This window comes from Stegodyphus dumicola, chromosome 12 (genome assembly GCF_044657685.1).
Source record: "Stegodyphus dumicola isolate Sdum_Otavi_A_Nest chromosome 12, ASM4465768v1".
NCBI lineage: Eukaryota > Metazoa > Arthropoda > Arachnida > Araneae > Eresidae > Stegodyphus > Stegodyphus dumicola.
The window spans coordinates 43,898,255-43,912,090 of NC_140779.1; the positions used below are offsets into that span (position 1 = coordinate 43,898,255).

A 13,836-nucleotide genomic window follows, 5' to 3' on the forward strand; every position below is an offset into this window, starting at 1 on the left:
GAAACCGATATTTTTTTTTCATTTCAAATGCAAGTTTACTTTAGTACATTTTTATTATAATTATTACATGAGTATTTTGCTGAAGATAATGTATAAGCTTAAAGAGAATGTTTCCAGACGGTTTGTTTTTTTAATACAATTTTTGCTGGTTTTTTAGATCTGGAAGCAATTTTCTTCTCGAGTAAAGATACAATGCCTTTTTTTGCACCTATTCATGAGGAATGTATCTGTCTTGTAAAAACAGAATTAGATGCATTAAAGATTCGGTTCCGAACACTTGGCATCAAACATTTATGACGTTAGAGTTCAGAAAACGTAATAAAATTATAAATTCGATCTCCAAGTTAAGAAGAAATGTGTCTCGTTTGAGATCTAAACTGTCTACTTTCGGGTTTCAGCACTTTGTACAATATGATTCAAAATTCCCAGCTGAAAATATAAAAGTAATTCCGACAAATAAAAAAAAATTAAAAAAAACCCTCGTTCGGTTAGAAAATGCCCTGGGAAATACCACCCGAGGGTGATAGAAGAGCAAGTGGACAGAGCGAACCATCATATTTTGTACAAGTATCGTATTTAATATAATAACCATTGTATTTAATGTAGAATCGAGAACCATCGTATTTAATATAATGTTGCTTTCTAAGGCATTATTATATTAAAGTGAAGATGGCTTGTATACACCTTGCCTAATGAAGTAGTGAATGCATCGTGAACAACACCTCACACAGTATCCAGCCATCAAATGTTTACGTGTTTGCATGAAAGATATGTGAAAACAGACGATTCAAAGAAAAGAAGCAGAAACTATGGTAAAAAATGAAGGTCAAACATGCCTGCATCTAAAAATGGTTTTACTCTAAATTGAATGAGATCGTAAAGTACACGAGATATTATTTCGCATGACATCAAGTTTTTCCGATTAAATGAGAAGAGAATATTATATGAGGAGAGCTTATTTTTCACTAGTATAGTTATTTTGTACCATTACAGAAGAACAACATATTATCTACGGCATATTTCAGTTTCATCGAATATAATATTCGCTATATAGAGTGATTCAAAATTCTTGGACTTAACTTGAAGTAGTGATACAGTACAAGTTAACAAAATATATTTCGTCATGCAATCCTTGGCCCATAACTCAAGATATGAAGCGATAGAGGATGCGCTTCAGTGAAGGCATACAAACTTAGCTTTTCGAGCTCTTCGTCAATTCTACTGTGGATTTTGGCTTGTACAACCTACGGTGAAATTCTGGTGTGTTATCCAGTTATAGCTGTAACTGGAGATTTTGTTATACAAAGATCTTTCTTAATGCCCAAACGACATCAAATATAGCCCTAAATGTTCTTTCGGTAATAATTGCCATCACCATTATGACAGAAATTGAAGCAGTAAGCACGGAGGTCAACTAAAACTAAGCGTCGAAGGGAGAAAGCAATGCTCATCCCAGATCAATTCGAAAAAAAACTTTTCCCCGTCATCATTCAGCATCACCTGCAAACAAAATACAATTAGACATACGGCCAAGCAGAATTTTTAAACAAAATACACAGATAGTTAAAAAAATCGTGGACCGATTGGGGGGCAGCGGATTTGATTGATGCATCTCCAGAAAATTCCATTACATGGCAGGGGCACCTTAACCACAACAGCGTTTTCCAAGCAGAATTAACCTCGATACAAGCAGCGATCTTGTCTGCATCCAAATTACATTTGAAGAACATAAATGTTTTCAACGACAATCAAGCAGCTCTCCTGGCTATCAAACTTCCAGCGGACTTCTTTTCAATAGTACAGTATATTAATAAAATCTTAACCCAATTTGAAATCAACTGCACGATATCTTGGATAAGAACTCACTCTGGCTGCCAAGAAAATTAGAAGGCGGATGAACTTGTCAAGCAAGCAGCTCAAATGTAAACAGGTTCATTCGTCAGAATTCATCAGGCCACGCTCTCACATAAATTTCAAATTGAAGAAAATAGCACTAGAGAGCTGGCAACAAGAATGGGACTCCGCACCAGAAAGGAGGGGAATACGCGATTTGCTTAAAAAATGCTAACAAACTCCAGTTCGTCCCTTATTCAGTTGGAACAGACCACGGCCCTTCCGCACATATTTGTTCGATAGAAATACTATTTTTCTCTTATCAACTACATTTGTGGGGAACGGGGAGATCCAGATCACTATGCCTTCCAATGTCCAATGTACAAGAAATTTCATGTAAACGGGATATTTAAAAGACATATATATTAACGGGATATTTAAAAGACATATCATTAAAACTCCAGTTTTAATGAACCAAATCAACAATACTGTGAACAAACTATCATGTGAAAGTAAGGACTTCTGCCAAAGAACATGAAACTGCTATTATTAGCTATTATTAATAGCAGCGTTGAACTGTTACAATGATCCTTAAATGAAATATAGTTTTATTAGGACTGTAATTCATTTTATTTATTTTTAATTGCATTAGGACTGTATTATTTACATAAAATTATTTGTAGGAGGAGAGTATTTAGACCTATAACTAAGACTGTATTGTTTTAGAACTAAATTTTTTGAATCCATATACAATTAAGAATGAATTAGCTTGATCAATACATTTTGAAATTGTCCCAAGGCAGCAATGTAAATGTAATCTAGTCTTGAACAAAATAAATACTGAAGCTGTTCGTTCCTGTAATCCGCGCTGGACCTTGGAGGTAGCACATCCGCCAGCTATTGTCGATATGCACATGATTTTAGGCGTCCAAAGTGAGGATGCTCACAGCAACCATTGGGTGAATGTGGTCAAGCTCTTAGTAGATTTCATCTATGATGAATCCATCGTATTTCAGAAACGGCTGGAAATACGGATTCCCCGTTTCTTTTTACCTTTCAGATTTCGACAAGATATAGCAAATACGATATTGTTTAGCCGCTTGATTTACGACCATGCAGTGTGTGACGAAGTTGCTTAGGTATGTTCTAGCATCCTTAAACTTTGATCGAATAGCCTTAAACCACCTTTATGTACTTTTTTTTTTTTTTTTTTTTTTTTAAATTTTGTATGTGTTGTCGAAAAGTTTCTTTTTAAAATTTTGATCTTGCCCGCAGCTTTCGAGCGGTAAAATTGTTGAAAACTAGTAGACATTGAATTCCCAGGAATAAACGCGAGTTTCCGTTCGTAGGTGCGTAGGAGCTTTAATATGTAGTATGGGTACTAGAAAACTTTCCTTTCAAATTCCTCCACGAAGTACTCTCTCATCTTGACTGTGCATCGCCATAATCCAAGGAAAAAAATCTTGATCATGTATGTGAAAATAAATTATGTTCATATATATTTGTAGCACACCTTATTTACCTTATCAAATGAGAACAGATGCAATTTATTAAAAAATAACATGAATCTGGTATAGAATACGCAGAACGTTTCTACGGAATTTTCCGTGAGCTGAAAAAGGTTTTCTCACACATAATATAAACTTGAAACAGTTTTTCTTGGGAAGTGCTTCACGACGAAAGTATAAACAGAATCCCTTCCTTTAAACAGATACATAGTTTTCGTATGCTTTGTCATAATTAAGTGCTTTTGTAAGAAACAAAAATACAATTAGCATTAATTTATATAAGATATATATTTTAACATTCCAGTTTTCAGATTTCTTTCGATTAGGGAAAACAGTTGCGAATATATGTCTTTTATAAAAGTGGAAGTAGTTTAAAACGCACTTATGTGAAACGAGGGAGACCTATAAGTAATACAGTTTTCTGAAAACTTTAGTAGCAAGAGATTAAATATGTCATTTGCATGTTAAAAATAAAATAACTTTTAATATATATATATTACCGCTGTAACTGAGGAGACTCTTAATGTTGAAGTTTTTATCTCGGAGAACTGATAAATTGCTTGTTTCCACTTTTGCAAGAACTTGATATCTGATGTAGCATTCTCCACATCCATTAAGTTGCCATCTGTGATTTTCCCTGTGAGGAAAATATATAAATAAATAGAACATAAGAAAAGAATCAAGTGAAGTGAACTCAATACGAAGAGTAATTTTGCTTCCATATTTATGTTTATCTTTATTTTAAGTGCATATTTTACATTTAGGTGTATTTTTATAGAATAATCAATGCTTCATAAATATTAAGGAAATATTCTTGAAAACTCGTCGTTAGAATCTTTATTATAAAAATACGTTTTCTTTTACTATAGCTTATGTCCAGTGTCTATAATTGAGTATATGTTGAAGTAGATATGCAATTAATTCATTTTAATTCATTAACAGAGGAATAAAATTTCAGCGTGACGTATTTTAAAGACATAAGTTTGTTCTCCTTAGTTTTTAATATTTCTTACAGCCGAAAACATCGCCTCAAAAACATCGCGGACGAAGACGTCGCGGGGAAAACAACGCAAAAGCACAAAACGTCGTGGTACAAAACATCGTGAGAGAAAACACCGCAAAGAGAAAATATCGCAATTCTAAAATATCGTGGTCGAAAATAAAGCGGTTCAAAAACTTCGCAGTTTAAAAATATCGTCGTCGAAAACAACGTGGTAAAAAATAAAGTAACTACGAAACATTGCATGACGATAACATCGCATACATGAGATTTTCAAATCGCATAGCGATATATTATGTAAATGACTTACAAATCATAACTAACAAATCGACATCCGAAAAATTGATTGTGCACCATATATGAAAATGTTAACGACACTTTAAGAACAAAAGGAAACAAAACAATATAAAATTTTCAGTAAAACAGTATCAGATTAGCAAATGTGACAGAAAATAATTTGATCATTAACTAAGCAATTTCTATAGAGGTAACCTCATGCAGTTATTTATCTTCCTTTTTCTAAACATTTTTAGACTGTATTTTTAATGAAACATTATCAGTTAAACTTTACAAAAAAAGCTTAATTTATTAATGACGTTTGTTAATTAACTATATAAATTTAAAATTCTATTAAGCTTTTTAAACTGCATTAATTTTCTACTCATTTTCGAATTTTAAATGTTTAAGTTTCCTTCATATTTTTTTCAGCAAAAATTTATTAGTTCGTTCAAATATATGATATATAGAAGTGAAAGAATCCCTCTTTCCTTCTTGCGTTCTATGATCTTTATACGAACATGCATTTACAACTTTTAAAACCTAAAAACGCATGTGAGCGATGCTATCGTCAGGCGATGATTTGTAGGTACTTTATTTTTTACCACGATATTTTTGACGATGATGTTTTTAAAATGCGAAGTTTTTGAGCCGCTTTATTTTTTACCACGATGTTTTCTCCTTGCGTTGTTTTCTCCGCGACGTTTTCGTTCGCGATGTTTTTGCTGCGAGGTTTTCGGCGGACACCTTAATATTCCACTGCTGTGGGAGTAAATACATCAGTTTTTTTTTATTAATCCCTCTATTTTATTATTGTTACTGTTGTTAAACTTGTATCATTTTTACCTTTATGCCGATCCGTTATATCCATAATTGAATTGCATGCCTCCGGGACGGTATTGTGGTTAGGGGAGTACCGAAGAGCCCGGGTTTGAATCCAGGGGAAAGTATAGATGTTTGTAAATGTATAGTGTCTTTGCAGCATGGGCGTAGTCTAAATATATTTCTAACCAGAAGTCCTCTCGTGTGGTTTGGTGGTGGGTGAGAGGGTTGAAATACCAGGGACCATATGCCGGAGTGCTCTCTCTCAAAATTGGAGTGGAAAGTAGAAATCCAACCTCCTTGAGGCTCTGGCAATCATTCGTCCGTGAAAATTACATGGTCAAGGCAACAACAACAACTGCATAAATTTCAAAAAAATATTTATATTGCTCTTAACTTGAGTTTGCTCTTATTTATATTGCTCTTTTTTGCACCTCTTTCTATCATTTTGCTGTTACTGATTTTTAAATCGTTCCTTATACATCTTGTTATGACTATTTAAATCTCACTTCAGTAACCTCCGGCTCAGCGATAGTTGTGTGAATGCAAGTTACCTGATAGCTTAAGAAAAGTATGTTTTGAATGTTTTAGTTATTCCTCTAAATCTAAATGATTATTTACGTGAAATCATTTTAGTGAAAATGTAGGAATAATTAAAAAAAAAAAATATTTTCATACAATGATTTACTGAATGTAGTCACATGGAATTATATCCGATAAATGGTTGCTTCTAGTTATAGACTATGCTATCAGTCACATCATTACTGTGCTTATTGTTACAGGTACATTTATCACTGTGCTTATTGTTACAGGTACATTTATCACTGTGCTTATTGTTACAGGTACTATTCCGTTAAAGCGGTGTCAGTTAAAAATGCCCGCTTCTTTTTTTTTTTTCCACCAGTTGTTGCCAAGTATAAAATGATAATAGAGTTTGAAAGACTAAAAAAATTAGCTCCGTAAAAAGTAAATTAAAAAAATTTGTTTAATTCCTAAAGAAAGTAAATTTTTCTTTTAAATTTTTTAATCTACAGTATTCTACGTAAATAAAAAATAATGAAACAAAACGAAATTCAATCTAAGCAGGTGGCATAAAATTACAAATATCATTCAATACTGTAGAAAAAATTTCAGTTTTTGAATATAATCGACGCCGCATAACTTCTATCAGATATCACTGTAAATGGTTGTGAGCAATGCCCAACTGACGTTTTATTTCTCCATTTAGCACTGCCATACAATCGCTCCATAGTTTGAGTATGGCATCCAGTTTCGGAGTCTTCAATATTATAACTGTGATTCACAGTGAAATGTTCTTAATTCCTCCAGCATTTCTTAATTCCTCTTTCTTACATCCTTTCCAGCAACCTGAAAGTATAATGCTGCCATGCGCGATGTTTTCCTGAATAGCAGTCATCAATGTTTTAGAACAAAGATCGGTAACGGCGACCAAAAAACATTTTTTCCTTCCCCGGCATAAACCCCTGAATACCCATTGTCCCGGAAGATCACGTCTAACACTTTTTTTCTTTTTGCGAAGAGACTTTAAAGTAGCTATTCCAATCTATTGTCGTATTATAGCTGATTTGATTTCTAGCTGAAGTTAGCAGAATTCAATCGACGTCAATTCAATCCCCCCTTTTTTTTTTCACTAGAAGAACGTAAACACGTCATATAGGAGCTTTGAGTTAAAAGTTAAGCTCATCGAATAATTTTGAGAACAAAGTCTATTGCTATGAATTATTTCTTTGTCCTGAAAGAATATTATGACAGCCTTTTCGTCATTAGGTAATTGCCAAATTGTGTAATACGTGGCTCTAAAAAAATGGTAAACTATGGCCCCAACATATTTTAAACGTTAAAATCTCGTGCCACTATATTTGGCGTGTTGATGTAGCATTGTTTTCTTCTCAATTTTCTTCATTTTTAACTGACGCCTCTCTAACGGAATAGTACCCAGTTACATCTATTATCAGTCACATGTATTATGAATAATTGGCAACTGGAAAAATACAATTTTTTTTTTTTAAATCGAGAATTTAAAAAATATTATTCACCTCATTGTCAAAATCTTCATGAATAATATTAATCAATATAGCTTAGTTGCAGTCATGAAAGTTAAAAATGCTCCAGAGATTATGCTATTTTATACCAGACGTTATTTTGTGCTCATTGATAAGTTTCGGGTGATAACGAATGTTTCGTTAAAACTGAACAAATGCCTGAACAGGAGACGTATTCATTGTGGCATAAACATGAAGTGCAATGATCTTGAGCGCTGAGCGTTTCGAAAGTACTCCGAAATTATGTTAATTACAGAAGCGTAAACTGGAAAAAGAATTAATTGATCGGATTATAATTCAAATCAGCCAAGGAAACAAATGATAAAACAGCGATGAAATAGTGCAATTTCTAATACACTGCTGGCCATTTAAACTGGTACGACCAGAAGAAAAGCAAATAGCAGATTCTTATTTATTGTACATATAAGGCCCACCAGTGGCCGAACGGTCTTTGTCTTTTGAATGGTTAAGAGGCAATTAGCAGCCTCTGCTGCTTTAACCACCGCTTTTGAAAAAAAAAAAATGCCCTTAGGCTTTGGTATATATAATTGAAAAATGGGCGTGTAACGCCGCGCCTACTAGGCGAAGCTGAAGCAAATACAAAGGTCATGAAATGAAAAAGCATCTGGGAGCTGTTCGAGCTGTGACAAAAGATATAACTAACTGAAAAGTTTGCTTAATAAAGCATTTGAAAAAATAAACATTAAGTAATTTAAATTAAGTATGTTTTTGAAACAGGTTCAGAATGAAATGGATCGTAATTATACTGGTGGGAGTGGCCCAAATGACGAATAAGTCAACAGTAATATATTTCTGGTGAATTTCAAGAGTTCTCGTATGAGAAATGTTAAAGTCATATAAATTAACAGTATTCACAAATAGTTCACACTGTACGAAGTTCTGGAATAAACACACTTTTTTAGAAACACTTGTAATTTTAAAAGGCACAATATTTCAGCATAAGTCACAGTTTAGAAGGCGGGATGGTGAAACACACATAATTAATTCAGTTTGTGTGTCCTGAAAGAGTTTATAAGTCCAAAATTCAGTAGTTCTAACAAAGTCTCTTTATAGGAACACTAATAAAATATAAAATTCTTGAAATAATGAAAATAATGATATAAAGTGGTAATCCACTGAGCTTTTTAAAAACCGCTGAATATTTGTTGTTCGGTCCGAGGTTCGAGTTCCGGCGAATAGGCTGGCTGCATGGGTGTTTTCGTGGTTTCTCCCATGTGTAACTTGGATACGAGCCAGATTCCTTTAAAAAGTCCTATACGGTATACCTTCCTTTTCGTGTAATGCCAAAAGATGGAGTACGTAATACGTAGTGTATTCGGAAACTAAGTACCGTTTCATTCTAGCGCCGTCGCAGCGCTGTGGTAGGCGTCCCGCGCATGCGCACTAGTCTTTCTTGTTCACTCACTTTCAATTGTCGCCATTTTGGTTGCTCTATGTTGTGTTTTCAGTTTGCTGTGCACATTCAAAATGTTTAAGACAATTAGTTCTCCCGCTGACTGTGAGATTCGTGCCGTGATTAAATTTTTTAACGCGAGGAATGTTAAACCGGCCGAAATTTATCGTCAAGTGACAGAAGTTTACGGTGAATACGCGATAAGTGATGGAATGGTGAGAAAGTGGGTAAGAATGTTTAATGCAGGTCGAACAAATGTCCACGCCGAGGCTCGGAGTGGTCGGCCTTCTGTTGTCACCGATGATTTGTGTTGAGATATTTGTAATCGCATTCTTACTGGTTAAAAGGAAGTATAGCTTCTGTCACGTCCAATACATTCATTAGCTTTCAGCCAGGTCCGAGTTATTCTGAAACTTAATACCATTCTTTATGTTACTTTTGATTGGTTATTTATTGTGTCTTGTATATGATTTGTTAAACCATGATCTGTTATAAAGTTATATATATGACCTCTGTAACCGCTTATCGCTGCTACACCATTCGAGCACTGGTTTCCAGACTTATTAGCGTATATATAGAGAGTTCTATATTACTTGTGTGTTTTTCATTTACGCCGTAGATTTCTACTGTATCTGCGAATTGGAAATGGAATTGTAATTATTTTGCGTAAAAAGGCCTTAGTGCGTTTTACTGCAGGGTAAAAAATTTCTTGATTTGGGATGTCGGCACCTTACTTAGGCTAGGGCTAGCATTTCGAAGTTAAGGAGTTATGAATAAAGTAGCAACGTTATTAGATTTGAAATCAATTGAGAGCACTATTTGTCAGTTAGGAAATGATAAAGATTCTGCACGCGCACTTAAGCAACTGCTAGAAAAAAAGCACGCAAAGCTTTTTGCTGTAACTGATAAAGATGAGGATACGATTGCTAGAATAAACTTCTTAGAAATTTCACTGATTAAAATAAATACGCTGATAGCAAATGAAAAGATGGAAAATTTAACTGTAAATTCTGATAAACCGAGAAAGCAAGTCACTAGAACTGCAAGCACTAAATTGCGGAAAAAGAAAAATGAAACTGATGAGGAAGGTTATATTTCGCTGAGAATAACGCATAAGCGTACTCGGTCGAACACTGATTATGAAGCCCCAGCGCAAAAGAATAAGTTTGAAAATCTTAACCCAGATGATCAAATGGACCAAGACAATGTAAGCACAAGTGATTTTGTTCAACCAAAAAAGACTGCAGGACATATTCCCTCTATAGTCTTGGATGATTTTAATGCAAACTGGGAAAAGCTCAAAGAGGAAACTGAGGCGAAAGGAATTAAAAAAGTTAAGGGTAATATGACCAGAAATACCCTCAAAATTAAAGTGTTCGATTCGGACGACTACAGAGCCGTCACGAAAATGCTAAAAGAACGTGGAATTCCTTTTCACACTTTTCAGATAAACTCCGAAAAGCCCATAAAGGCTCTTACCAGGAAGCTCCCCAGAAATACTAACACGGAATTAGTCCTAAATGAGATAAAGGATCAAGGGATCCCTATTGAGAAAATTCGTCAGCTCAAAAGCTATAAAGACTCCGCTTCCACTATTTGTGGCTGAATGCAAGAGAAACTCTCTAGGTAAGCAGATTTACCAAATTGAAACTTTGAGAGGACTTGATGTACGTATTGAGACTTACAAATCTAGACCGGGGCCCGTGCAGTGCCATAAGTGTCAGCGCTATGGTCACACACGCCCCCTGTGTAATTATAAAGCGCGCTGCTTGAAATGCTCTGAATTTCACGAAACGCATACATGTAAATTAACTAACAAAAGCCTGCGATTTGTGCCCTTTGCGGTGGACCGCACGTTTCTTCTTATAAGGGGTGTTCTCAGCATACAGAAAATATACAGAAAAGCATTGAAAATCGTAAAAAACTGAAGGAAGCTAAAGCGAAAGGTTTCGAGCTCAAAAATGATGAATTTCCCGCGCTACCCAGCGTTAACCCTAATGCGAAAGTGTCGGCTTGGATCAAAGAGTCTGAAGACCCTCCCACTTTCTTTGATTGGATTAAAACGCAAATCCAAAAAGCGAAGGAACTGTTTAATGAATTTAAAAAGGCTAAAAATATATTAGCTAAATTGGAAGTAGGCATGAAAGCCTTCGAATATTTTACTAGTCTAGACTATGAATTTTAAAACGTCACAAAATATAAATACAGTGATCGCAGCCAACGCAGGCTTTATGAAAATTGCTTACTTCAATGCTAATGGCATAAAACATCAACTCCATGAAATTGGAAACTTCCTTGATAAATTTCAAATTGATATCATGCTCATCAATGAGACTAAACTCCGAGTTAATGACAAGATCAAACTTCCAGGATATGCTATCGCCAGAAATGAAAGAAGGCACAATAGTGGTGGCGGTACCGCTATTTTAATCAGGAATCACATCAAGCATTTAGTTTTCCACCTCCCTGCTACTAGCTTTATTGAACATACAGCTGTTTTAGTGTATAGCACCACAAATGAGGCCTATCTCTTCATAGCAGTTTACAACCCTCCCAATAGACTTCTTCAGGTACAGGATCTCAATATTTTGACGTCCACGAATTACCCCACGATCATTGCGGGTGATATGAATGCGAAATTTCATACTTGGCACACTAGGAAGGATAACCCGAATGGAAGAATTCTAAATAATTATCTGCTTAGGAACGATGTGAGACTAGTTGCCCCTCACTTACCTACTCACATCCGTAATAATGGAGTGGGAATATCTTGGACATTGTCTTACTCAAGAACATTAGTACGACTCCACTACTTGAAGTGCACGAAGAATTGTCATCGGACCTCTTCCCGGTCACGTTTGAATTTTATGGAATTTATCCGCCTTTAAAAAAGATCTCCTATAAAATAAATTGGAACTCCTTCACAGACCAGCTCAGAGATTACCCCTGTAATTGCAGCTTTAACCATTGCGGTGACATCGAAAATTAAATCTACCTTTTTACTCACAAAATGCAGAATGCCATTAAGAACGCTTCCTCGCCGAGGAATTCTGAAAGTTATCTCGCCCTTCCGACAAGAATTAAGGACATTATTAAGCGGAGAAATCGCATTAGAAAGCAGTGGCAATTATCCCGTAACCCCAGAGATAAGAGACTTGTTAATTATCTTAACAGGGAAATCAAACGCGAAATTCAGGATTTCCGCTCTGAAAAATGGAATTCTTTGCTGGAAAATATTGACTTGCAGCCAGGGTCGGTCTGGAGAATCGCACGCTCGCTTCGAACCACAAGGACCAATAGCATTACTCCAAATCATCACATGGGTAACATACATCATTCTGAGACTGAAATTGCGAACTTAATGGCAGAAGAAATAAGTAAAGTTTTCCAGCCCCACCCAGAAGAGGATACCGAGCATGAAAGAGAAATTCAATACTCCGTTATCTCGCTTAAATGCAGCACTCCATCTAACTACTTCGATCTCACCACCCCCAGAGAAGTTCGACAGATTATCAAAAATCTTAAAGTTCTCAAGGCCAGAGGTTTTGATGAAATCAGTAATGACGCTCTCAAGGCCCTGCCAAGAAAGTGTATTGTGCTTCTCGTGAAAATCTTTAATGCCTGCATACGACATAGATATTTTCCCCAGCAATGGAAGCACAGCATCATCATTACAATTCCGAAGCCGGGTAAAGACCCGAAATTAATAACTAGTTACAGGACGATTAGTCTGCTTCCTGCTTTGGGAAAGGTTTTTGAAAGAGTTCTAAAAATCAGACTTACCAATCACCTTGAGAGACTTGACCTCATCGACAGTTCGCAATTTGGATTTCGAAGCAGTCATTCCACTACGCATCAAATTTTAAATCTGGTTGAATATATTGCAGGCAACTTTCAAAAAAAGAAGGCAGTCGCTGCGTGCTTCCTCGATTTCAGAAAGGCATTCGATCGAGTGTGGAACGCAGGACTTATCCATAAGCTCATCAGTTTCTTGCTCCCGGTCAGCTTTATTCAACTTATGATTTCATATCTTTACCGTAGAGCATTCCAAGTAAAGTGTGGAAATTCAATTTCCATGAAAAAGATAATTTACAGTGGCATCCCGCAAGGAGCAGTCCTCGCTCCCTGTCTTTTCAATATATAATTTATTTATAAATGACCTCCCTTGGATTCCAAGATTCTAAAATACGCCGACGACACGGTCGTACTTACGGATTCTGTCAGCCCGCCTCTTGCAATGGAAAAACTGGCAATTCATAGTAAATATCGTTACGAAATGGTGCGAGGATTGGAAAATCAATTTAAATTCTAGTAAATGCTGCGTTGTGCTTTACAGACGCTACAGGCAGAATGTAATTGTTAATACGGATATCAAAATTAAAAACGATACAGTTCCGATGGCTGACTCCTATAAGTATTTAAGAGTTATTATAGATAGCAAGCTTACCTTTAAATACCATGTTACAGCCGTAGCGGAAAAAGCGAATGCTGCGTTCTGTGCCCTTTACAGCTTGATTGGCAGGAAGTTAACTTATCGATAAAAATCAAAAGAACACTGTATCTGTCCTTAACCAGACCGATTATGTTATATGCAGTGCCAGCATGGGCGACAGCCAACAAGACTGAGCGTGCTAAACTAGACATATTACAAAATAAAATACTTAGAGCGATTGTGAACTCACCGTGGTTTGTGAGGAACTCTCAAATTCAGGAGGATCTGAATGTGAAGGCCATGCATGAACAAATTTTGATCACTTCACATAATTTCTTTGAAAGCCTTAGAACCTCTTCCTACGCTTCTATTAGAAGCCTGTGCGACTATGACCCTAATGTTGAATATGTGGTCAAAAGACCCCGCACCATACATCACAACCCGTCTTGGTAGTTGTATTTATGTAAATAGTTTTCAGCTTTTTTCTA

The 13,836-nt window shown here is 35.7% G+C and overlaps 1 protein-coding gene across 1 annotated transcript in view; it reads right to left on the bottom strand.

Moving 5' to 3' along the window:
* Positions 1-13,836, bottom strand: part of LOC118198977 (uncharacterized) — a 121,369-nt gene that overhangs the window by 12,205 nt on the left and 95,328 nt on the right. The window contains exon 11 of the mRNA XM_035370757.2: positions 3,842-3,978. Within this exon, the coding sequence (XP_035226648.1) occupies positions 3,842-3,978 (137 nt within the window). The remainder of the gene's footprint in view (positions 1-3,841; positions 3,979-13,836) is intronic.